We start from the raw sequence: 26,880 nt of genomic DNA on the forward strand, positions 1-26,880 counted from the left end.
GCTCTCCAGTTAGTAATGTCAGCAAATTGGTTGCTAGGTTACCCTAGCAACCATGCATTGATTTAAATAGGAGACTTTAATAGGAATAGGAGAGAGCCTGAATAGTAAGATGAGTAATTAAATGTAGCAATAACAATACATTTGTAGATTACATAGCATTGGTTTTTAGATGGGTCAGTGACCCCAATCTGAAAGCTAGAAAGAAGTCAGAAGAAGAAGGCAATTAATTCAAAAACTATAAAAAGGAAGAAATGAAGGCCAATTAAAAAGTTGCTTAGAATTAGCCATTATATAACTAACTAAAAGTTAAGTTAAAGGTGCATTCAAAGAAACCTGAAAGAGTGAAAGAAAATTATCTGTGAATATTTCATTGTTGTTTTACCAATATTTTATTTATATGCATATCTATAATTTTATTTTAAAAAGGTCTGATACTGAGAGCACAGCAGCCCATTTAGAAGCCCTGAAAACACTGGTCTCTATCTTGCAAGAGAGGAGGTTTGCACTTGAGGATCTTAAAGATCAAAAGCAAAAACTTATAGACCACTTGAATGTTGATGACAGAGAGTTGGCCAAGGAGCAGACCCGCCATTTTGAGCACCGTTGGGCTCAACTAGAGGACCTAGTGAAAAATAAAATTTTGAGTTGTGTTACTACCCTGGAAGAGTTGGGTTTAGTTAATTCACGATTACAAGAGTTAACAGAATGGGCTGAAGATCAGCAACCAAGTATCTCTGAGGCTTTGAAGCAAAGCCCTCCCCCCGAGCTTGCACAGAACTTGCTCATGGATCACCTCACAATTTGCAATGAAGTAGAGACCAAGCAGGTGCTTCTAAAAACTTTGATGAAAGATGCTGATAGAATTATGGCTAACCTAGGGCTAAATGAACGACAACAACTTCAAAAGGCCCTAGTGGATTCACAAAATCATATTGACTGTCTTAGTGATTTAGTGAACCAGAGGAAAAAACATTTAAATAAAGCATTGTCTGAAAAAACACAGTTCCTTATGGCAGCTTATCAAACATTAAACCAAATCTATCAACATGAAAAGAAAGTTACGTTACAGGAGCACATTTGTCTGTTTCCAGACGATGTCAACAAGCAGATTAGATGTTGCAAAAATGCCCAAGCTAGTTTGAAGGCTCCTCAGAGTGATATAAACTCCCTCTGGAATCAAGGCAGAGAACTGATGAAAGATGCAACTGAGCAGGAAAAAACGGAAGTGTTAGGTAAGCTGCAGGAGATTCAAAATGCTTATGAGAGTGCCTTACAGAAATGTGGCCAACGATTAATTGAACTGGAGAAATGTTATGTATCCAGGAAGTATTTCAAGGAAGATTTGGATAAAGCATGCCACTGGGTAAAGCAAGCAGATGTTTTAACATACCCAGAAATCAATTTAATGAACGATGATACAGAACTACTTGCACTGTTATCTAGATATCAGCACATACTTGAACAGGCTCCAGAATATGAGAACCTTTTGTTATCTCTTCAAAGAACTGGACAAGAAATCCTGCCATCACTTGATGATCTTGACCATTCCTATCTCCAAGAAAAACTTAATTCCTTACCAAAGCAGTTTAACTGTGTTATTGGATTAGCCAAAGAAAAGCTTACTAAAGTTCATGAAGCCATCTACACTCGTAAGGAATATGCTTCCTTGATTGATTTGACAGGTAAAGCTCTAAAAGAATTAGAAGACAACTTTATACTCATGGATAAAGTTCCATCAAGGATATCAGCTGAAGAGGTAGCATCCCTACAACAAGACTGTGCTTCACTTTTAAATGAAGTATTGTCCCTAGGTACTGCAATTAATGAACTTAATCAAAAAAAGGAAATTTTTAGAAGTAATGGACAGCCTTGGCTACCAGAAGACATGTTGCAGCTTACTTCACAGTATTATAAACTGAAACGGTTGATACAGCAGAAGGTTAGTCATCTGGAAGATATGACAGATGCCTACTGGAAACATGAGGATCTTTGCTCCAAGCTCAACATGAAGTTTGAAACTTTGAGCAAGGAATTAGAGCAAGTTAACAATGAAACACTTCCAGCAGAAGAAAAGCTTAAAAGCTATCGCTCATTGGCAGCCAACCTGAAGGATGCAGGCGTTCTTCATAGAAATGTAATTGAGCATCTAGAGGAACTTTCTCCAATACTTGAGCGTGCAGTCTATGAGAAAGAAGATCTTCAGATTAAACAGTGGCAAGAAAAATTGAAATCCTGGCATCTTGTCATGAAAGAGAGGATGGGAGAGTGTGAAAATAGATTAGTACAGAGTATTGACTTTCAAATTGAAATCAGTCGCACTCTTGAGTGGCTGAGCCACATGAAAGTTGAACTTCATGAACCTGTGATTTTGGATGGGAAACTTGAAAGTATACAGGAAGAAATAAGAAAACTACAGCTCCAACAAGAGGAAACTGTTTCGAGACTGAGAATAATTAATGCCTTGAGCATTCGTGAAAAGAAAAAGTATCTGAATGCTAAAGAATGTGTTCCTGTAGATCTTGAGACAAGTGTCATCAGCCTTTCCAAGCTTGAAGAGGAAGTCCAAGATGCCATAAATTTGAAACAGGTTTGTGGGTTATTTTTTCTTTACACAATATTTTCATTTCTTACCATTGTTAGTCTCCAAAACTAAGGTGTGAGAGGGTGGGGGTGAAAAGTACAAAAAAAACCTGTAGTTATTAGTATCAAGTATTTATAAAGCGCAAACATATTCCACAGTACTGGCTCATTAGATTCATTAGAGCTTGGAGACAACAAGGTGTATGCATACAGTCCTGCATTTTTATATAAATCCAGAGTATTTTAACATGAATGCCGAAAAAGCAAGTTCTGTTATTCAGATATCAGATTTATACCTTTATTTGTGAAATATTGTGAAAATAAAAATGTAGTGTAAGCTTCATCTCATGGAATAGGATATTTTTTAAACCACAAATGAAATAATAAAGCTACTCTTCATTATTTCTCTCTCAGTGATCTTTCTCTCTACATGCAGCTTTGTGTCAGAGTTGGTTATTTTGAAGGAAGTTAGCTCTAATACATTGTCCTGGCAATTATATGTTTGACCTAACTGTCCACAAAATTCTGACTCCTGCATGAAGGTAGAGAGATGAGTCGAGGACACCGGAGAGTAATTTCAATTTGAATCATACATATTTTTTAATGAATTATAATTAAAAGTGTTTTTTCCATGCAATGAAGCTTACATTATTTTTTATGATAGTTTCCCTTTAGAGTGAAAAATAACAGTTTTAAATTCTTGGATATAGACTATGGACCATATGTAATTAAAGTCGCTGTTTGCCCTTGTGCAGTAACCCATAGCTACCAATACAATGTTTGCTTTTTTACAGGTTTGACATGATATGATTTTGGTACTGTGAAACAGGAACATACTGTAGGTTACTGTGTAAATCACTAAAGACCATAAATGAGAAATTATTGTTTACAGAGCAGAAAGAAGGTTTTTAGTTGTGTTTTTGGTGCTAAAACTTATCTTAAGTCAAAATGTATTTTACAGAGTGCGCTTGATAAAATGTATATTACTAGCCATCGATACCACAAAGTACTGCAGTGTTCTTTGGACTGGGTGAAAGATGCCCAAGAATTGTTACAACAGACAAGCAGCGGCGTTGATGTAGAAACAGCAGAGGAATGCTTAAAAAATGCAATGGAGTTTATTAGTACAGAGAACAAATTCAATGGACATGTGGATGAGCTGCATCTTCTGGTGTCAGAGCTGGAGGATTTCGTTCAAAAATCAGCACGGGATCAGCTAAAACAAAGTGTAGCCACTCAGAAGGCAAAAGGCAAAGACACAAATGAGCAAATTAAAGCTGAATTAGATCTACTGAAAAGGTACTGAACTTTAAGTGTTTTTCCTTGTAGAATGTGACTCTATAAGGCAAAAAAACAGATAGATCATCAACACTTTCTCAGCATGCAGTATTAATATATATATAATTGTAGTATTAATATATAATATATATATATATATATATATATATATAGATATATATATATATATAGATATATATATATATATATATATATATATATATATATATATCTATATATATATATATATAGAAATTTTGTACAAAGAGTTACTATGAAAATGTCCACCTACTAGAAAAGTAGCTATTATGGGCAAATACATCTAAATTAAGGGAATTAAGCTGGTTAGTTTGGATATCAGGCAGGTTTGACATTTCATCTGCCAATGCACCATGTTGGCCAGTGGTTGCTGAATTGGCAATGAGGAAAGGAAGTGGTGCCTCAGGATCGCTTCACTATCGGCTGATATGATCATTCATGCATAAAAGCAGCGGGAAGTGATGAGGTCTTATTCGTCACCCAGCAAAGGTCCAAATCCTTGAATATGGATCAGTATTGATCCAGAATAAGCTCAAAAGCATAATAAATATGCAGATGTCTCATGGTAATAAGTACAGAAGAGTATAATACAGGTATGGGACCTGCTCAAGTCCTGGGGCTTTCTGGATAAGGGTTATTTTTGTAATTTGGATCCATACTTTGAGTCTACTTAATAGGATTGTTTTGCCTCCAATAGGGATTACTTATAACTTAGTTTGGACCATGTACAAGGGAATATGTTTTAACATTTTTAATTATTTGATTAAAATTGAGTCAATGGGAGATAGTCTTCTCATAATCCGGAGCTTTCTGTATAATAGGTTTCTGGATAAGGGATTACATACCTGTATTACCTTTACAACCCAAATTACATTTTGCCAATGAGTAATTTTGTTATCTTAATCTATTTCTACATTCTTTCTTATTGATGCTATTGTTCTTTTTCTGAAAGATTCACAGCACAGTGGCACTCATATCAAGAGGAAAGACAAGATGTTATAATGTCTTTAAATGAAGCTGAGATAAAATTATCCAGGTTTTCCGTCATGAAAGATGCTTCTGGGCTGAAAGCAGAAGAGAAGCATTTAAACCACAAGGTGACTTCATAAACATGTTCATTGAGTGCTAAAACATATGCAGTTCCCTTTCTTGTGTGTATTTTAAAACAAAGGAGCAATTATCAGGATGTGGGATGTGTAATACAAATAAAATAAAAGACGTAGATGACAGTGTATTGCCTTGATTAAGATTTAGGATTTGTAGTATAAACAAGGAATAACCATCAAATGTTTATAGGAATTATGAGGTTTCAATTATCAGGGTTTCAGCTGTAAATAATGCAATGCACCAAATATATATATTGTGGTTTCCTGTTTTTCAGTCTTTGGTGTCTCTAGTAAATTCTTTTCATGAGAAGATTACAGCATTAGAGGAAAAAGCTTCTGTGATTGAGAAGTTGGGAAGTGATGCCAGTAAAGCTTCTATATGTAAGTCAATGACAACGGTGTGGCAGAGGTGGACCAGACTCCGAAGCACAGCAAGAGAACAGGAAAAGATCCTGGAGGAGGCAGTGCAGGAATGGAAAGAACTAAGTGAAAAGGTAAATTTAAAAATCATGCTTACTCCAAACACAGGTTTAAGGTCCCTAACATTGCAAAGAAAATAAAATATTTATTCATATAAAAATGAATTCATTAACAGAAAAATGGATACTAAAACCATTTCAACCAGATAATACTACTGAGGTATCTGTGTTGTTCCCAACCCTGCTATACTTCCTGGGTACAAAGATCCATTTATTAAATAAGTGAAAAGTGCCACTATTCACCATATATTCTGACAAAAGAAGCCAGTCTGTATTTTGAATTCACATGAGCAACGCAGATGGTTGCGATGTAGACTTTTGTTTATACTCCCGTTGGGTTTCTTTACTTGTTTAAGGTAAGTGTTAGCAACAGGCATCCCTCTTCCCAGAAGATCCTTCTTTGCCCTTCAAGCACCTGGGAATGCACACTTGTAATAAAGACCACAAGAAGATGTAAGCAATTTTCTTATGGTTTGTGCTGGTTTTCAGTGGTTGCCAATACACTACAATTTGGGCAAATATGTGTCATGGATTTGCTCTGGCTTGTGACTGGATAGTTATAGATGTTTTCATATTTCATGTTTGTTTTTTCCTCAGATTCAGCAGTCTACTTTAATGATTGATAAACTTCAAGAGAAACTACCAGAAAACTCTACTGAAAAGGCTTTCAAGGCTGAACTAGTTGAACTGTTGGAAAATCATGAAGCCTTTAGTCGAGAATTGGAACAAGAGCAGACAGCCGTTACCATGCTTCGGCAGCACGCTCTGAATGGAGTGTTAAGGGATGCAGAAACTGAGTCGACCTCCCTAGAGGATACGCCAGTAATGCAAGAAATCAAAGCAATGCAGGACAGATGTGCAAAGTATGTAGTAAATACCCAGTATTGTTTGTTAAACTGGAGATGGCGGGGCTTGACCCTCAGTGGAAACTTTCACATGAGATTAAATTCTCTGTTAAATCTACTCTAGATCCACCTCTGTGCTATAACTCTGCATACCCTGTATGTTACATTACATGCATGACTAATAATGCATACATTATAATCTAGAGAGAACTCAAAGGCTGCAAACAATCGTACCAGTTAGGTGCACAATTCATGTTACAGGCTGGTGCATCAGGCTACCAACAACATTGGTTGCCTCCGTCAGGCAACTTCGGGCGACTATGGAAAATGCATCACCGCGTGTGCTTTAGCGCAGGCGACTTTTCATTATAGCCTATGGGAAAACACGCTGAGGCAGTTTGGGGAGATTGTCGCTCAGAAGAGGCGATTAGTCGCCAGGCGACATAATCTCCCCGAATCTCCTCGTGAAAAGAAATTGAAAAGAAAACATTGCATAAACCTTGTTATTGTGGATTTTTGATGCCAGAGGTAAGGTTGCTAGAAACCTCCAGTCAGACACATATGCACTAATGCACAGTAGAAGATGATAAAGATGCATCCAAAGATAAATAGCTAACCAATTAAACACATTACAATAAATTGCGTGCCTTATTAATTCCATTTTTATGAATTATTTTACACATAAAATCATTGTTTTGTTTTACTCACTTTAGCATGCAACAGAAAGTGAAAAAAAGCAAGAAGCTTGTAGAACAGGAGCTGAAGGAACGAGAGGATGTGGAAAAGGACCTGAATGTTGTGAAGACCTGGATAAAAGAAACCAAAGACAGTTTACTGAATCCTTCTTCAGAGGGAGACGAGTATTTGCAGGAATTGAAGGTTTGGTATCTTAATTCTTTGATTTGTGTTCAGTTATTACAGTATATCTAAAACAGAAAAAAAATATATTTATAGATATTTTAGTCAGTGTTATTAAGAATGTTATTTTACAATTAAATATTTAATTTTTAGAAAAAAATGTCAGTGCATTTGATTGTGATTTGGTATTGGTGTCAGCAAACACTGAATCTACACAGGGGTAATTCTGCTGCTCCTTCCCAAAGCCCCCGTCTCTCACCCCATGCTTATGATTTTGTGCTCCTACAGGAGCAAGTAGGGGCCTCAGATTCAAAATGTCAGTTTCAAAACCAGAAACGTGGCTCTTAAAGCTACCAGGAGTGGCTTTTTTTTTTACCCCTGGTGACCTGCACTGCCTCATGGCAGAATCAACCCTGAATCTATGATATCAACATATAAGTGCAATGTTGTCCATGCTGTTTGTGGTTGCCTCTTGATCTTGTTTAAAGGGGTTGCTTGCCTTTAAATGAACTTTTAGTATGATATGATATTTTTAAACAATTTGCAATGGGTTTTCATTTTATATTATTATTATTTGTGTTTTTTTAATTATCAGCTTCTTATTCAGAAGCTCTCCGATTTGCAGTGTCAGCAAACTGGTTGCTAGGGTCCAAACTACCCTACCATGCATTGATTTAAATACTAGACTTAAATAGCAATAGGAGAGGGCCTGAATAGTAAGATGCATAATAAATATTTTGTTTTTGAGCTATTGTTCAGCAGCCCTCCGGTATGCAATTTCAGCTATCTGGTAGCTAAAATACAAATTACCCTCGCATCGCTGATTTGAATAAAATCAAGATCAATGAGACCTGGAACTGAATGACTTAATGCTGATCTATCATGTGCTACTCTATGTAAATGCTTTATATATCAGTAAATGTATTTCAATAAAATAAATTCTTAATTTAGCATTTTTGTTAAGTTGAACATACTGGTGCCTCCATGGCAAGTACATCAAATAAATCCATGGACCTGGACAGTTACACAGGACTCATTGCACTACCTGCATTGTTTAAATTCAGTTCCAATAAGCTTGCAGAAGATAAATAAGGGGATTATTGTTCTGCTAAACTTTTTATTGCTAGAACAATTCAGGTACCTTCAGGTGCCATGGAGGTACCCATATGTAATTATCATGCAATTATCACGCAATAAATACACAGATATTAAACCAATATTTCAGTTTTATTAAAATATTTTTAAATAGCTATAAACATTAATATGTTACGATATATATCTACAGAATATCAGCACATGATGGACCCCTTCTGAAAAGACATACATTTTTATTTTATTTCCATAGATTCTCCAAGAAGAATTAAATTGTCATCGTCATAAAGTGGAGAAACTTTCTGAAGAGCAGCAGAGTAAATATTTGGAGATGTACACTATTTTGCCTTCTGAGCTTTCCCTACTGCTTGCTGAAGTGGCATTAGCGCTTGGGACTATTAATGAAGAGGTAAACCTTAAACACAAAAGGCACATTTCTAATGGTTGTATAATAGTAACCCATCTACTCTCCAAAAATAGGCCTTTTGTCCAATGGTTTGCCCAAATTTAGTAAAATGTTATGTGTTATATTTTCTGCTAATACAGTAGACATGCATCTATGGCCTATAATAATGACAAAACAGGATGTGTCTATTTGGATTTGGGCTAATTAAAATTCTTAGGTCTCAGTTAGCTGACTGCATCCTTTGTTGTCAGATCCTCTCTCTGAATGTTCTGGTGAACAGAAGGTGTTATCCTTCCATTATACTCGTCTGTGTTTTTTTAGCACAGCTATAGATTTCCAAACTATGGCATCTCCTAGCATAGAATTCAGTTCCCCCTGCTGAGTAAATGTCTGCCTATTTTTGTAACTATGAATAGTAATTGGAAATTGTCTTTTTCTTGCAACAATCTAGATCCAAGCAAGGCAAAGAGAAGCTCTGCACAACCAGGCACTCCACCATGGGTTTAGCCAGCAAATAAACGATATTGAAGATGAGCTGAAAACGATTTTAGAAAAACTGAAAGAAAAGACAAATAATCTACCACGTGCGAAAAACGATCACAAAGTGAGTCTTGCATTGTAGCATATTTGTATGGTAAGGTTACCAGATTATATGCAAAATCAGAAAACAATTCTCAAACTTGTATTTATTAGAAATATCCCTTCTGCTTGAAGGGAAACTAAACCTAACTAAACCATACTTTCAAGTAGTTTTACATTCTCATTACTGTCAATAAATGGTAATATTATGGTGTATTGTAGTAGTATTGTGCACATAGCCTTATTCACCTGCATAATATTGATTTATGTGAGTGGAACAAATCCTATTCTTTGAACAGTTAGGCCATCCTGTGGGAGTCATATTGAATGCTATCAGTCTGTCCAATTGAAATTTAATCTGCAGTTGAAAATGTGGCTGATAAGGAACTCACATAAGCTGCTGTTATATGCAACTGTATTTATAATAATGAATCATGCAAAAAAAAAGGCTGGAATGTCAACTTGAACCCAGACCCTCGGTGGCATAGTCAGATTTGAGCAGTTTTTAAAATAAGTTATACATTTGCATAAAATAATAACATAAAGAGGTGCCATCACTAATACATGCCAGTTTTTCTTAAACCTTATGGCACAAAGCAAACAGTGCAGCCTGACACAGTAGTAAACATTGTGAGATGACAGTGGAGTATTTATGGTCATGGCTATGTTTGGTATATTTAAGCTTTACCCTACTCTATAAATATGACCCTTATAGTTCGGCCTAATCCAAAAGAGAATACTGAATTGGACACAATTCTGGTTTGCATCTCAAAGCATGTTTTATATGACAGAATTTACATTTTGAGCTATAATGTTTTTATGAGGCAGTAACATTGTGTTTTCTCCCTATTGCAGAAATTGTGTGAGACCTTAGATACCTGTAACATAAAGCTGGTGGAACTGGATGCTGCAGTCCAAGATTTTGCAGAGCAGAGTCCGTCACAGGCAAAGCAACTGATAGATAAAGTAGGAAAGCTCACAGAGATTCACCAGCAGGCCAGCCAGGAGGCAGAACAGAAGGCAGGCAAACTGAAACAGGTACAGTTCCACACAACCATACGCTATCTGCTTGCTGCTCACTGGAATCTTAAAGCTGACGGGGACACTTTTGCACCCCCCCCCCAGCTATTCAGTGGGTGTCACAACTTCATACACATGGTATATACAAGGTAGTCAGCACAGCCTCCTGGCTTTTTCTTTCTTGTGGTGCAAGTTATCCAGTGGCCACTTTTCCACGGGTATACACTTAGTAGTACAAGACGAAACAGCACCACCTTCTTTTTAGAAATTAAAACGCCTTTATTGGAACCCTTTAGGGCATTACAGCAAAGTTTCGGGTCACACCTGACCCTTTGTCAAGCTTGACAAAGGGTCAGGTGTGACCCGAAACGTTGCTGTAATGCCCTAAAGGGTTCCAATAAAGGCGTTTTAATTTCTAAAAAGAAGGTGGTGCTGTTTCGTCTTGTACTAACAACTTCATACACATACAGGTGCTGAATAAGTAACCATAGTGTTTATTTACTATACCATGCCTGGGACATAGCTGAACTATTCACCTCCCCTTAGCAAATTAGGGGTTTGCATGGGGGACGCCTATGTGCCCCAACCATCATGAATGTTGGAAAAAAACATGGTGCCTTGCCCCATATATTTTTTCAGAATTGAGCATATTTTCATTTTAAACGTAAATACAACCTTAGTTTTTTTTTTTTGATGTTGGCATATTTTTATTACACAAATAAGGCATACTTAATAACACAAGTACAAGAAAAACTGACTGAGATGCACATACACACAAATATAGCTTCAGAAGTAAATAATGATACCTATACAGATACGCATACAAATGCAGACACAGTCAAACAGACATATATGCACACAGACACAAATAAAAATAGACACAGATGGAAAATATATGTGTATACATACTTACAGAAAGACATGTAAATTAAATGCACAAAGAGGTGCAATCACTAAGGGTAGGACTCCACAAACTATTTTGTCGCGACCCGACGCGCTGCGACAAAACGCATGTGACTTTAAGCATGCGACAAAAATAAGGTAAGAGATAGAATTGTCACATGGTGACGCGACTGTCGGATGCAGACGCAGCGTGTAGCGTCTGCATCCGACAGTCGTGTTGCGTCGGATCAACGCTGCGACACCATGTGACAATTCTATCTCTTACAAGTCGCATGCGTTTTGTCGCAGTGCGTCGGATCGCGACATAATCGTTCGTTGAGTCCTACCCTAATACACGCCAGTGTTTCTTAAAACTTATGGCACAAATCAAACAGTGCAGCCTGTCATATTATTAAACCTGGTGTTTTCCACTTTTGAAATGCATGCATTCATGATTCTAAACAATTGCTATTGAAATCAATGGGGAGTGATTGCAATGGATTTGTTGCCCTTTGACCCCACTCCCTACTGATTAATTAGTCGGACGACAAAACACAATGATTTAGCCTTAAAAACACAATCCCTCTATTTTAAGTAAATTGAATAGCCAGTCCTGCAATATGTATTTAATAAAATACAGGTATAGGACCTGGAGTTTTCTGCATAAGGTATCTTTACGTAATTTTGATCGCCATATTTTGTCTATTAAAAAATTATTAAATAAACTCAAAAGGATTAACTATATCTTAATTAGTTAATTAAGTTTTCTGTATAACGGGTTTCCCGCATAACCTGCGTTGGGATTTTAACGAAATTGTTCTGTTATAACATTTTCTTGTTTAACAACATACTTCTGTACATTTCTAGGCTGCTGTTCAGCTAGAGGAATACAACGAGATGCTTGAGTTTATTCTAAAATGGATAGAGAAAGCAAAAATATTGGTGCATGGTCACATTATATGGACTTCAGCAAGTCAGCTTCGGGACCAATCACTAACTAACCAGGTTAGTAATATTACCTATGGCTTAAACAGAGATGCTGTATACGTGAAACACATTTCCTAGCTGTAGTAAAAACATAATATTAACTGAACAGGCTCTGCTGGAGGAATCAAGAGATATTCACAGTGACTTAGAAGCTATGAATGAAAAGACAGAATACCTAGCAAGTGTATATTGTACAGAAGGGATGGCTCGGCATGTTTCGGATCTTGGTCACCAAACAGAAGATTTGCAACAAATATTAAGGCATCGTCTTCAAAGCCTCCAGGATGCTGCAAAGGTAAGGTGTTTTGGGAAGCCTCCTGGAATATTTATTGGACATGTTTATTCAGCTTTTGTTTCAGCAGATTCTAGATTTAATACCTTATATATAAAAGCTTTATTTCATCAAATGATGATTGAATGAATTGCAAATGAAATGTCTTGAACCTATAGGATATGAAGGATTTTGAATCCGAGGTAAGAGCGTTACAAACTGCACTAGAACAAGCTCAGACCACCTTGACCTCTCCAGAGCTTGGGCGCTTGAGCCTGAAGGAACAACTGTCTCACAGACAGGTAAAAGGACTGAATACATTTTCATCTTTTGGAGAGGGGCAGTACATTTTCTTTCCAAACTGCAGTCAGTATTTGCAGCTATGGAAAAGTCATAAAATCTTATTAAGGGAAAGCAGAAACTTTTATGCAATGAAATTTTTTAGATACAAAACAATATCAGTGGATTTTGTTAGTGTTTAAATCTCCAAAACAGATTATATAGTACATATAGTTTCCTCCTATTTTAAAATATAAGGATTGTATAAGTTAGTGAGGAGGTTCATGATCATTTAAAAGCATGAGGCCGTAGCTCATGTACTTCTAATATCCTCATATTTTACAACGGGGATATATTATTTATTATAATGCACAAGTTTCAGTGGGTCATGTCACAGAAATGACATCACGATGCACTGATTATAACTGATGACATCACCAAGGATGTAATTTACAGGATATTCATGGCTCTTGTGTATTATATATAGAACCATGTATGTATATGTGTCTTTGTTAGAAAGAGTAATGCCTACACTGTGCTGAAAGTTCCATTAAATGTTGTAGCATCTCTTATCCAAAATGGAGTCTCTAAAGCCAAAAGTCCAAGCTGTCCAAACTTGCCAAAGTGCTTTAAGAATTCCTGAAGAAGTTGTCACTAATCTCCCTATCTGCCGAACTGCTCTCCGGCTTCAGGAAGAGACAAGTCGCCTACAGCACACGGCTATCCAGCAATGCAATATTATGCAGGTACATGCTTTGTATTTTTGTATTCCATATTGTCACCACCGCCAGGTCATTCCACAAATAGGTTTAAATCACAGTCACTAAAAGTAAAGTGACATCATGGGGCAGATTTACCAGTTCTTCAATATTTCTACAAGTTATAGGCACTATCCGTAGTCAGGAATATTTTCCTGACAGCTGAGAAAGTTTTATTACGAACTGACAGTCATATAAGCCTGGGCTGGAGGGTGGCAGGAGATGCAACTGCACCAGGGCTTGTGTCCCATGGGGCCTCCTGGAGATACTGTGGCACCCTGAGGATGATGGGTGCAGATGCACATACTGGTACAATTCTGACTGCAAGAATAAAACAAGACACAAATAATATGTGTGAAACCTTGATGTGCAACCAGCCCTGATTATGCCCAGTGCCAAGTAAAGTAAACTGATAAATGCAATAAAAACTTGCAAAATGTATTTTATATACTGTATATATTTTTACATTTGGCTGTTCTCCTTACTTTACTGCTGTACCAGTACAACCCTAGCATTTAAAGTACACAGAGACCAAAACTGCCCACTAAAGGTCCATAAAATAGCGCCTGTCAATAGCATTTTACAGCAGCCTCTCCTTTCTGGTATTTGACAGAATTTATAGATTACCAGTCTGGGCCTGGAGTGCATCACTTGACTAATTTTTCCCAAAGCAAACATAACACATTGTCCTATCTAATACCTCACGCTACACAGGAGGCTGTAGTACAGTATGAGCAATATGAGCAGGAAATGAAGCATTTACAACAACTCATTGAGGAGGCACACCATGAGTTACAAGATGCCAAAGTGACAACCAGTAACATTCAGGAGCTACAATTCCAGATCAAACGCCATGAGGTAAATCAGTTTTTTCTTGCCCCATTTTTTTGCATCTTGCACACTGCAAGGGCATTACCTGTATTGCTACATCCCTCTGTGCTCCTCTCACCTTGGATTGAATGCAGTAATCTTGTACGCATGCCCTTAGTGCTCTTATACTAACACCATGGGGTAAACTAAATTACCCCTATGGTCTTGCAAGTAACAGGGTGTTCAGGGTTGCCCTTTGGCTATCTGCCGTAACGCAACATACTGTATAAAATCCATCCAGAACCATGTGCATATATAGGATCTATTATCTGGAATGTTTGGATTCATGTAACCAAGTTACACTCAATTACAAAGTACTATTTAGTTATTAAAGAGGAAAAGGAAAATTGTTTTTACAAATTAGAATTATTTTCTTTAAATGTATTTCTGAATAACAGGTTTACAGATAAAGGGCCTCATTCCTGTAGTATTATGAGAAATGCAAACTGTGTTTGTGCTTTGTGTTCCTCTGCAGTGTATCACTGTGAAAGGTTAAAGGGGTCGTTTCCAAAACTTCAGTTTTCAGTTTAGGCAGTTTCAGATAGTTCACCAGAAATTATAACTTACTGTAGACTATGACTTTTCCTAATGACTCCATTGCTTTTTTTTTTTTTAACCAACCGTTTCTCCAAAATGTAAAGAGGTGTTTCACCTTTAAGTTAACTTTATGCATTTTATAGCATGGCTAATTTTAAGCAACTTTTCCTTTGGCCTTCATTTTTTTCTTTTTTATAAGTTTTTGAACACTTCACCTTTTTATGTGCCACTGTCAATCAAATTCCTCCAGAACCCCAGGGGAAAGGAGTTGTTTTATGTCTTCTTACTAATTAACATTACTTAGACTATAATGTAGCATTTATTATGATGTGGCATTTGGCATATGATAAAGTGATGCAAAATATATGGAACTCTGTTACTGAAGTACTTTCAGTCTTCATGTGAGATGCAAGACTATCTGAACATTTGGTTTCTAGTTGGTCTACACCAAAGTTAATTAGTTAAAAAGGAAAACTGTACCAACTGTTGACCCGAATCATTGCCAATGTGGTCACCAGTTGATCTGGAACTGCCTTAGCCTATTGAACCAACTCAATGTCTTATTGTGAAATATTGTGTGTGCAATTTACATCAGAGTGTCCCATCGGTTTCTATCAACTCCCACTTTTGTTTCCAGCATTACTGAGATTTTGTATGATGATTTAATTATCCTTTTATTTTGTGTCAGCTTAGAAAGGAAAATGTATTTATACAATCTCCAAATATTTCTCTTGAAAAGAAATTCATGTAAACATAATTAATATGTGCACTGAACTCTGCATCATTTATAAATATAATTGGGAGCTGCTGTTGCTTTAGCATTTCTTATAGACAGGTATAGAACAGCATCCCCTACTGGGCATAAATAGTTACACTGTAGCCAGTGAGTACAAATGATATGTTATGTACAGTATGTTGTCACAATTACACTAGAAATGTACTGTTAAAGGGGGTTTTCACCTTAAAATTTGTATGATGTAGAAAGTTATATTTGCAATTGGTTTTCATTTCTTATTATTTGTGAGTTTTTGAGTTTTTTATTAAGCATCTCTCCAGTTTGCAATTTCAGCAATCTGGTTGCTAGGGTCAAAATTACCCTAGCAACTATGCATTGATTTGAATAAGAGACTGGAATATAAAGGGGGGAGTACCCGAATAGAAAGATGAGTAATCAAAAGTAGCAATAACAATAAATGTGTAGCCTTACAGAGCATTTGTTTTTAGATGAGGTCAGTGACCCCTAAGTTTGAAAGAGTCAGAAGAAGAAGGCAAATGATTAAAAATAAAATATAACAAGAAGAAAAATATAGGCCACTTGAAAAGTTGCTTATAATTGGTCATTCTATAACATACTAAAAGTTAACTTAAAAGTGAACCGCCCCTTTAACCATACTAATGTATAATTTATTTAGCATAATTGTGTATGTAATGTACTGCCAATGGAAATAGCAAGGAAAAGGTTAACGTGTAGAAGTAACGGGCACCCTAAGCCTCGGCATATTTGTTTGCCACTTCTCACAGTTCATCACCATATACACTCTCCCTGCGTTGTTACTTCCTGAGAGCTGAGTGCTGCATATTTGAATGTTGTGGTCATGACATGAGCTCATTCTAGTGGCCGAGACATGAGCCTTCTCTCTTGCTGTAATATTAAGAGAATGGCATGTAGTCAATTAGAATGACGGGGTTGTTCAGCTGTACTGTATTTCTGTATATGTGTAGCAGTGGCATTTGTGCAGCCATTGCTAAGCGTGAGAGCAGAGCCATCTGCTGCGGATACACAGATTTGTGGTTTGCCTCTGTATTGTGAGATGCAGCCTGACTTTGTTCCTTTTCACAATCGACAACATCCTGCCCCTGAGCGGTTGCTGCTGCTGTTGCTGGATGATGCATGGCTTGTGAGCTGCCATTCTATTGGCTAGACGCGCCCAGCCTCTGTGCCTGCCTGCAACAGAATGATATTGCTTCTCTTCTTCTCCTCCTCCTCCTCTGTGTTTTCTGTCATGTAACCACTAAACATGTGTTCCCAGGAACTGGCCAAAAAGATCAAGGGTTACCAAGAGCAGATAGCCTCGCTGAATTCCAAGTGCAAGATGCTTACAATGAAAGCCAAGCATGCTACCATGCTGCTGACTGTAACTGAAGTGGAGGGGCTCACAGAGGGAATGGAGGAACTTGATGCCGAACTCCTCCCCGCACACTCTGCTCATCCGTCTGTTGTTATGGTAAGGCCTCTGCTCCCGTCATCTGCTTTTGCTGCTGCTAGCCAGACAACAAAGCTGTTTTTCCAGCCTAGCCTGCGGACTGATTCTTATATGGAAATCAATACCAAAGCACTATCATTTTATGAACTGAATTGCACACATGCTTAACATTTCAATATAGGCATACCCTAGTGCTTAGCCTCTGAATAAACAGAACAGCAAGATTGTGTATTCTGATTATATACGGATTAAAAAAATAGGTGTATGTACATGTTTACATACAAATAATACAGAGAAACCTTTTTATTTCCTGATTTGCATTTCCCTTTCTTTCTTTCTTTTATTCTCTAATGCACAACAAGCACTGATCTAGCTTAATGAGTAACTCAAATAATAAAATTTTCACAGATACAGCACACAATAAGTAGTAGTAGTGGAAAAAAAAAATAGCATTTACATTTATACAGCTGCGCATCATACCAAACTGTGGAGATGTAAATTAGAATATAGCTGAAGATTTGGGTCAGACTGATCAGGTGGGCAGCATGGCTCCACTAAATACCCAAACCAGTTTCACTTCAAAGCATAGTGAGAATGGGTTTACTCGCAAGCAGCTGTTTGTTCCTGATCCTGGCTGATCCCCACTGTTCATAGACAGTCGCTGATATCAGCACTGGTTAGATTTGCTCTTTGTCCTTTTTTTCTGGTGTATTAAAGAAAAGTTTGCCTCTAAATTCACTTTTAGAGCCTGCAACTGAAAGCACTCAGTTATTTTATTTTTTTTTTTTATTGCAATATTGACAAATGCACTATTCAGGAATAGCTAACCCGATGGTTATGTCAGAAAATCACTATACAATTTATTATAATGTATTCAATTAAAGAATCGGTGCTCCCAGAAGGGACATATGGCTGACTGCCATCTCTAATGGCAAGGAGTATATTGCCAAACTGCTGCAAAATATAGAACATTACAGCGCTGCCCACTCACTCTATTGTAAGATCACAGTAGACAGCCATTGGACCCCAACAATTTAATAGAGAATATTACAAATGGCCATTTGGAACAACTACATGTAGGAGTGACTGAAGCAGATCAATTCCCTATGCCCCACTAGTAAATTGCCAGGTTTTTAGAATAAAAGATGGGAATCATACATCACCAGCTGCAGTTGGTTGTTTAACTTAGTAACACTGTATACTGTAGATTCAATCAACAATTAAAATCACTGTCCCCTTTGCTACTACTGTACATGCCACTTAGCACTGTTCAATAAGGTTTGTATTTATGTAAAATTATTTATGATTAAAAAACCATGCAGCCCGCAAGAACAGTCGCTCCTGCTTATGTGTTTGGGGTTCCGAAATAATTATACATGCATAGTTTACTAAATTAAGTAACCTAAGATTTATATTTTTAGGAAATTACTCAAAATCTTTTCTTTTATTGTAGTATACTGATTTCTTCTGATTGAACAACTTAATGTATTGCATTAATGTAATTGGTGCTTTTTATAATGGGAACTGTCTTTTATTTAAGAAAAATCTAGTAAAATAATGTATGTTTATTATAGTCCTTATCTCTTTTTGCATTTTTTCCTTACCATCCATATTTTTCTTACTGCAAAAACACATTCATTCTTTGAATCACACACTGGATTTTATTGTGGAGACTTGCCCAGGTCTAAACAGGTAGACCCACACCTTGACCCACAACCTCCATTTTTACTTGCTTGGACCAGCTACCTGATCCAACCTGTAACAGCTTTATCTGCAACCCGTCCCATTACTCGCAGTGATGTCAACATAAACAAGGAAGTGATGTGATCTGAGGGTAATGGAAGGAGAAAATGGCATTGGTAAAGCCTATTTTGTAACCCACCATTCACCTTCACATTGGTATTTACAACTTGCCCAATACCTGACATGCTTCAAGAATCGACTTATTTGGCCTAACCACTAATTTCATAAGGCTATATGAAATGCAAACCTGCCAAATGAGGTGTTTTGCAGCAGGAAAAATTTTAGGTTAAGAAAGCACTCAAATTATCTACTTGTGAAAAAAGTCTTAATTTGCATCCCCTCCAATTTGAGTGCCTGTATATACCTACTGTGTGACAGTCCCTGTATAAGGAACAAAATGGCGAGTGAGTGTGTTTAGGTCATTTAGTACTGTTAATAACAATGTGTATGTCTGAGATTTTGTTCCTTAGTGTTTGCACTCCTCTGCCTCTTATTCAATAGTAATGCTTTGTGTTGTGTCGTTTTTGTGTGTGCCACGAGATGCTAATTCTAATTCATGAGCCACCATTTAGACAGCCACGTTTTGTACCATTATTCACCATTTGCATTCTCACTATTAATGTTGCTCGCTCTTACATGTGTTCCATGGCATTTGTCTCCTGGTTTCAATTCACTGTTACTGTCCCTTCTATCCCATAAACAATATTCATGTTACACTGCTGGGTAAGAAAACCCATCAGCAATATGTGCAGGGCTATTTCATAGCCAGTAGCTGCCAATTTCACGCTAAATACCCATCCAGTGCCCCTAAATTAGAATAGACACTTGCAGTTCTTTTAATCAAACTGCCTGAAACAGTAGGATAAGTACTATAAGTAACTATACTGGAAGGGCTCTGATACTTGTATTGTAGGGATGCCCAGAGTTTTCCTAGACATATATCCTCTGGTAACAGTTATGTAATGCACACATTTAAATCAAGTCACAGTAACCTTATCCATGTAATGTGTAGCATTTGGCAAAAGTGCAGCCAACAGTAATCTAGATTTCGCTGGCGTTATTGAGTCCTGTTATATTAATTATCCTGATTATTTGATTATGAATAGGCTATGCCCCCTTTAACAGCTCCAGCTTTAATTATGTCACTCACAAAGTGTCCAATTTTGGGTAGCTAGTGTCATGTTCATTGGAGCCTATAAATGCTACACTATACCAAAATAATTTCATGAGTCACTGTTGTCAGTTCTGTGAGGAGTACTTTTGTGAGGACAATGTTCAGTATAGTTCTCATAAAGTCCATCTATTACATGTGTAGGAGGTCCGTCAAAAGATCCTTTGCACCTGCCCCACCCCCCACTAATTTGTATTTAATGCCTCTAGATCAGTGCACAATAGCAATATTAGAAAGACACATTTATATGAACATTTTATCAAAAGATTAGTGAAGACCACAGTTGGACCACTGTGTTGTTTAGTCTGGAATACTAGAAGGAAATGAAATAGGAAGGGGCTCATAACCAGGGTACTTGCATGTAGTGATTTTAAGGGTGTAGTGTGTACTGTACCAAGCTTCTGACTTCTTATTGATCTCCTTGCTGTCATTTGGCATTCTTCCGATGTCCTCCAATGACAGATGACCGCTGGTCGCTGTCACACTCTTCTATCACCTGTCACTGAGGAATCAGGGGAGGAGGGAACCAACAGTGAAATTTCCTCCCCACCGGCCTGTCGTTCTCCTTCACCTGTGGCTAATACAGATGCTTCTGTTAATCAGGTATCTCTAAGCTAGACTGATTTCTCCTAACCTCTGCCATCTCACGCAGCACTTCATTCTCTGTACTTTTCAATTCTTTGGTTTTTAAATCATCTGCAACCCTAAAAAAGCAGACCATTATCACAGTATGCTGTTATCATATATCCATATCATTAAACAAGTGGGGCAAATTTAGCATCTGTACAATTACTGTACTGTACAGTATGCAGCCTCCCCTTTTTTTTATTTCATGCCTTTGCACATTATGACATTCTTTCATTTGATGCATGAGTATTTCTCATGGAAATAAAGGAAGAATGTAATTTTAGAATGTGCTGACATTAGTGCCTCATTTTATGCATGCACTGACTTTGATTCTTAACAGTGAAAGTTTAATCAAAGACAAAAAAAACAAACAAAAAACGGCATTGGAGGGAATCTTTTTGCAATCAGTTAGCCCTGATACATACAGTTGTGCATGAAAATTTGTGAACCCTTTAAATTTTTCTATATTTTTATATGAATGTCACCTAAAACATGATCTGGTTTTCAAACAAGTCCTAAAAGTAGATGAAGAAAATCTAGAAAATCTAGTTAAACGAATGAAACAAAAATGATTATATTTGGTCATGTTTTTATTGAAAAAAATAATCAAATAACATACAGTATCTGCCTGTGGCAAAAGTATGTGATTCATGCGCTCTGTATTTGGTGTGACCTCCTTGTGCAGGAGTAACTACAAGTTACTACAACATTTGTGGTACCTGTTGATCAGTCCTGCACGTCAACTTGAAGGAATTTTAGCCCAATCCTCACTTTACAGAACAACAACAGCTCTTGGATGTAGATGGGTTTTCTTACATGGACTACTCTCTTTAGGTCCTTCCACAACGTTTCAATTGGATTAAGGACTTTGACTTGGCCATTTCAGAATATTTAACTTTATTTTTCCTTAACCATTTTTTGGTAGAATGATTTGTGTGTTTAGGATTGTTGTTTTGCTGCATGACCCACTATCCCTTGAGTTTCAGTTCACAGACAGATGCTGTGACATTTTCCTTTAGAATTCTCTGGTATAGTTCAGAATCCATTGTTCCATCAGGCCTAGATGCAGCAAAACAGGCCCAAACTAGAACACTCCCATCACCATGTTTCACAGATGGGATAAGGTTCTTATTCTGAATGCAGTGTTTTTCTTTCTCCTGATGTAACACTCCTCATTTAAACCAAACATTTCTATTTTGACTTCATCTGTCCAGAAAACATACTTCCACTATCCTCCTGGTTTTTCCACATGACAGCAAACGTTAGACGGTGAGCAATATTTTTGGGAGAGAGCAGTTGCTTTCTCCTTGCTATCCTGCCATACACACTATTGCTGTTCAGTATTGGCCTGATGGTTGACTCATGAACATTAACATTCACCAATGTGAGACAGGCCTTCAGTTGCTTAGAAGTTACCCTGGGTTCTTTTGAAACTTCTCATACTATTAGATGCCTTGCAGTTGTCTTTACCTTTGATGGTCAGCCACTTCTGGGTAGGGTAATAATGGTTTTGAAATTCCTCCATTTGTACACAATCTGTCTGACTGTTGATTGGTGGAGTCCAAACTCTTTAGAGTTAGCCTTGTCACCTTTTCCAGCTTTATTGGCATCAACAACTCTTTTTCTGTGGTCCTCAGACACCTCCTTTGTTCAAGCCATGATACACATTCACAAATGTGTTGTATGTGTGATCAGGCTTTGCTGGATCCCCATTCTTTAAATAAAACAGGGTCTGTCACTCACACTTGATTGTCATCCTATTGACTGAAAACACCAGACTCTGATTTCACCTTCAAATTAAATAATAATCCTAAAAACTCACTTACCTTTGCCACATGCAGATATGTCATTTGATGCTTTTTTTGTTATTAGATGATTTTTTTTCAATAAATACATGACCAGATATAATCATTTTTGTTTCATTTGTTTAACTAGGTTTTTTTCATCTACTTGTTTAAAAATCAGATCAAACAAACAAAAAACAAAATTTCAGAGTGTTCACAAACTTTCACTGTATCAAAGCAAAAAATAAATTATGGCTAAAAACAATGTGTTTTTTATGATACATTTACTAAACTAGCTAGCAACCCTATAACAGAAATGATCCATACCCTCAAAGATGCTCACAGCAGTTCTCCATATCAGAGTGTCAGTGACACTGCACATGCTCAGTGTAATCCAGACGGCTTTTGAGACGCAAAGTTTAGGGGTTTTTGGAAATCTTCAAAACAGCAGAATGTAAGATCACTTCTCTTAAAAGAGCTGATGTTACAGGCTTTATTATTAATCATTTTTGATACTGAATGTACAGGTTTCTATGCTGCCGTTTAATTTGAAATTTAATTAGATATTAATCAGCCTTAATTCTGTATATTGTCAGTCGATCCCTTAACTCAGGCAGCTGACAGCAGTCCAAAATATATAACATGAGTCAGCAAAACATCATTGCTTGTTGGGGGCATTTTCAGTAGTACAGTTTACTACTAAAGGGATGTGGCTGCCTTAAGGAGATATAAAAGCTTTAGCTCTCCTTTATAGGGGAAAGTAGTACCAACAAGTTAAATGAAGGTGCTGTTTTTTCAGAAACTTCAAATTAATTATTTTAATCTAGAGCTATTTGTGACATATGACTTCTTCATATCACTATTTAATAATAAATATATTATATTCTTCAAAGTAGATGTGTTATATGTACTGCAAAGGGAGCCATCTTTTACTGCTACAAAGACGTTTATTTATGTACAACTAATTTTGACTGCTACTGTGCCCACTTGAAAAACACCAGTACTGAAAAAGCCTCAATCTGCCTGCCATCAATTGCCACAGCTGAGCATTGCAAATGGCATACGCTGGTGGCAATAGTTTTTGCTTTATGGACCTATAAACTACATAGTACAGAAAACAGTGCTGCTTTTGATGGAATAACAATTCTCTTCTTGTGTTGCTTTTAGTGTGTTGTACTGATTACTATACATCTATATGTCTTTTACTTTTTAACTCAAAAAAAAAAATTGGCCACAAAAATATTACCAGCATGATGGTTGGAAGGGCTGTTGACTGAAAAGCAAGTTTAAATTCAACTGAAATATGAAATGAAAGTTATTATTTATATTGTAGTAAATCCTATGTTAACCACTGTGTAAATTCCCTTATGTGGCCGTATTCCCTCAGCCTAGTAGCTAGTCTGCATGCTTTTCTGTTGAGTACTGTGTTGTGCTTCATGCTCTTAGGACATTGCTTATTACCAGGCCTTATCTGCTGAACAGCTGCAGACAGATGCTGCAAAGATCCAGCCCAACATGTCTACTCCACAAGAGATTTTTGAGCCAGGATTGGAGTCGGCTGCCAATGCTAAACTGGATGACCTACAACGCTCATGGGAAACACTGAAAAATGTGGTCAGTCTTTATTCCAACCTTGGTTTCATTCAAAATATGTTCAATGGCCACTTTTGACACAAACGGATGAGTGGTCTTAGGCATCAAGTTATTAAGTTAAATGTTAGAATCCAAGGTAGCAGTATTTATTCTAAGGCCAATGAATATTCCACCAATTGGAAAACGTATACACACAGCATACATAATTACAATGATCTTTTCCTTTAGTTGCAAAGTTGATCTTCAGCCATGCTCACACTGTCATTTAAAATAATTATTTACACTTTTTTCTAAACAGATCAGTGAAAAGCAGCGTACTCTTTATGAGGCCCTTGAACGTCAGCAAAGATACCAGGATTCTCTTCAGTCAATTTCCACAAAAATGGAGGCCATCGAAGTGAAACTAAATGAGAGTCTGGAGCCTAGTAAAACCCCAGAAAGCCAAATGGCTGAACACCAGGTAAGACAGAGAATAAATAAAATATACACTATTTATAAGTAGTGCCTTTCTGCCATGCATTTTCATATTAGCAGAGTGCTCTACGAACTCTTGATTTATTACATGAACAAAACATTTAGCCACACTTTCATTGCATACATTGGTCAGCTGTCCAGCCAATCAGCAATTAATTATTTTATACAACAAGTTAGAAAACGAAAGCAAAGATCTGATTGATTGCTCTGCACTAGCTCAATGAATGGAACCTGCTGATTGGTTGCTAAAGACATTATGCGCTGTACCAAACTTTGCTTCTTATATATCATCACTCCCTTATTATGTTAGTATACCAGCTCCAGTGGTTTTGAATTATTGTTGTATATTTTGATGAGGCATTTTTAAAAATCTGTTTTTCTTTCTTTCCAGGCTTTGATGGATGAGATTGTAATGTTGCAGGAAGAGATTAGCAAATTACAAGCATCCTTTGCAGATGAGTTGGTTTCGGAATCTCTAGATTCTGATGCTGCCGATCAGTTGGCGCTACAGTCTACACTAACTGTCTTGGCAGAAAGAATGGCTACCATTAGAATGAAAGCTTCAGGGAAACGGCAGCTTTTAGAGGTGAAAGAATATTTTAAAATAACTACTTTAGTATCAATTCTGCATTGTATCACTTTAATGACACAATTGTAACATCTTAAAAACCATCCCTAAAAATACACTTTAATTTTAAATACAGGTATGGGACCTGTTATCAAGAGTGATCAGGATCTGGCGTTTTCCAGAAAAGGGGTATTTCCATATTTTGGATCTCCATGCCGTAAACCTACTCTAAAATCATTTAAACATTAAATAAACCCAATAGGATTATTTTGCCTCCAATAAGGATTAATTATATCATAGTTTGGATCAAGTACAAGGTCCTGTTTTTTATTACAGAGGAAAAGGAAATCATTTTAAAAATATTTTAATTATGAAATAGAGTCTTTGGGGAAAATTTACGAAAGGGCGAAGTGGCTAACGCTGGTGAAAATTCGCTAGCGAAGGAGATAGACTCTAACACAACTTCGTACTCTAACGCCAGGTGAATTTTCGCTCTGGCGAAAGACCGTTACTACGCAAATTCACTAAGTTTTTGATTTTACTGACCGTTATCTCTATCGACAAACTTGCCTTCGCCACCTCAGACCAGGCGAAGTGCAATGGAGTAGATAGGTCTTACTTGAAATTTTGTTGAAAATGTTTCTAAGTCCCAAAAAACGCTGGCGTCTATCCCCTTTTTACAGGGTGATAGGCTGAAAAAGATCGAATTTTTTTTTGGTGTACCGTCCTTCCCCCTACATTTGATAACATATGGCACCTAAACTATACTGTGGGCACATGTGTAGGGCATTATAGCAACTCATTTTATTAACGTTCCCTGGCCTTGTGTAGTGTAATGTATTTGCTGCAGCATATACGACCATTGTACTTTAACTGCACGCCGTATGTAAATTAGCCAACGCTAGCGTATTTTCGCTAGCGTAACTTCGCAAGCGTTTGGTACCCTGTGTGCAACTTCGGATATTTGTGAATTAGTGTTGTCCATGGGGGATTTACTCCTGGCGAAGTGTTACAATGTGCGCGAAGCCAGCGCTGGTGAATTTTCGCAGGTAAATTTGCCCCTATGGGAGATGACCATTCCATAATTCTGAGCTTGCTGGATAATGTGTTTTCAGATAAAAGATCCCATACCTGTACAAATGAAAAAGCTTCAAGATATAATAAATATAAAGAGATATCAGATGTCAGAATTATATTCAAAGTACTGAGACATTAAAATCATACCATGTGCAAAAAACTACATCCATAATCATTTGGTATTCTTTACTACGCTATAGGGCTTGATATTTAATATAAATAAAAAATAACTACACTATGCAATGTGAGTTTGTCATTTATGTATATATGAACTTGTTTACAATATATTTTAATTATTTTAAAATACTTCCAGGATTTGGTGTTACTTTTCCTTTAATACTACTTAAACTAAGGATATATCTGAGAGCTATAATATTTAAAAGCAAAAGGAGCAGGTTAAATAAGCCATTTAGCCCTGGGTAGAGATAGGGATTTTGGTGTATTATTGTCCGAATCTATATGTGAAGTTTATCATTGATGATTTGGGGGAAGAGGTTTATTTTGAGCTTTCCTAGGCCCATAGAATAATTGCATTAGCTCGCCTTTGTGAAGGCCATACAAATATTTTTTCATCCTGTTTTAGCCCACTGATGGCTGCTACCAGTAATGTAACTAGGTGGGGCCGGGCAAACCCCCTCCCCCCCCCGTACCGATTTTCTTGCCCGCTGCAGCAGTTCCGCCACTGGCTGCTACTTCTACCGAGATTTAAGATAACTCAAAATAGTAATCTTAAAGTAAAGTGTTGGAAGTATAGTGCAAGTACAGGTATGGAA

General features: G+C 37.0%; 1 protein-coding gene across 3 annotated transcripts in view; it reads left to right on the forward strand.

Moving 5' to 3' along the window:
- The window catches only part of syne1.L (spectrin repeat containing, nuclear envelope 1 L homeolog), a 285,490-nt gene that overhangs the window by 179,024 nt on the left and 79,586 nt on the right, over positions 1-26,880 (forward strand). For all 3 annotated transcript variants that reach the window (XM_018263031.2, XM_041562725.1, XM_041562726.1), the window contains 19 exons: positions 427-2,587; positions 3,542-3,879; positions 4,850-4,994; positions 5,279-5,497; positions 6,080-6,345; positions 7,041-7,206; positions 8,531-8,686; positions 9,135-9,287; positions 10,118-10,300; positions 12,032-12,169; positions 12,261-12,446; positions 12,602-12,724; positions 13,265-13,447; positions 14,174-14,317; positions 16,897-17,091; positions 20,447-20,587; positions 23,842-24,009; positions 24,287-24,448; positions 24,854-25,048. In XM_018263031.2, coding sequence (XP_018118520.1) covers positions 427-2,587; positions 3,542-3,879; positions 4,850-4,994; positions 5,279-5,497; positions 6,080-6,345; positions 7,041-7,206; positions 8,531-8,686; positions 9,135-9,287; positions 10,118-10,300; positions 12,032-12,169; positions 12,261-12,446; positions 12,602-12,724; positions 13,265-13,447; positions 14,174-14,317; positions 16,897-17,091; positions 20,447-20,587; positions 23,842-24,009; positions 24,287-24,448; positions 24,854-25,048 — 5,422 coding nt within the window. The remainder of the gene's footprint in view (positions 1-426; positions 2,588-3,541; positions 3,880-4,849; positions 4,995-5,278; positions 5,498-6,079; positions 6,346-7,040; positions 7,207-8,530; positions 8,687-9,134; positions 9,288-10,117; positions 10,301-12,031; positions 12,170-12,260; positions 12,447-12,601; positions 12,725-13,264; positions 13,448-14,173; positions 14,318-16,896; positions 17,092-20,446; positions 20,588-23,841; positions 24,010-24,286; positions 24,449-24,853; positions 25,049-26,880) is intronic.

The sequence above is a fragment of the Xenopus laevis genome, chromosome 5L, assembly GCF_017654675.1.
Source record: "Xenopus laevis strain J_2021 chromosome 5L, Xenopus_laevis_v10.1, whole genome shotgun sequence".
NCBI classification, from domain to species: Eukaryota; Metazoa; Chordata; class Amphibia; order Anura; family Pipidae; genus Xenopus; species Xenopus laevis.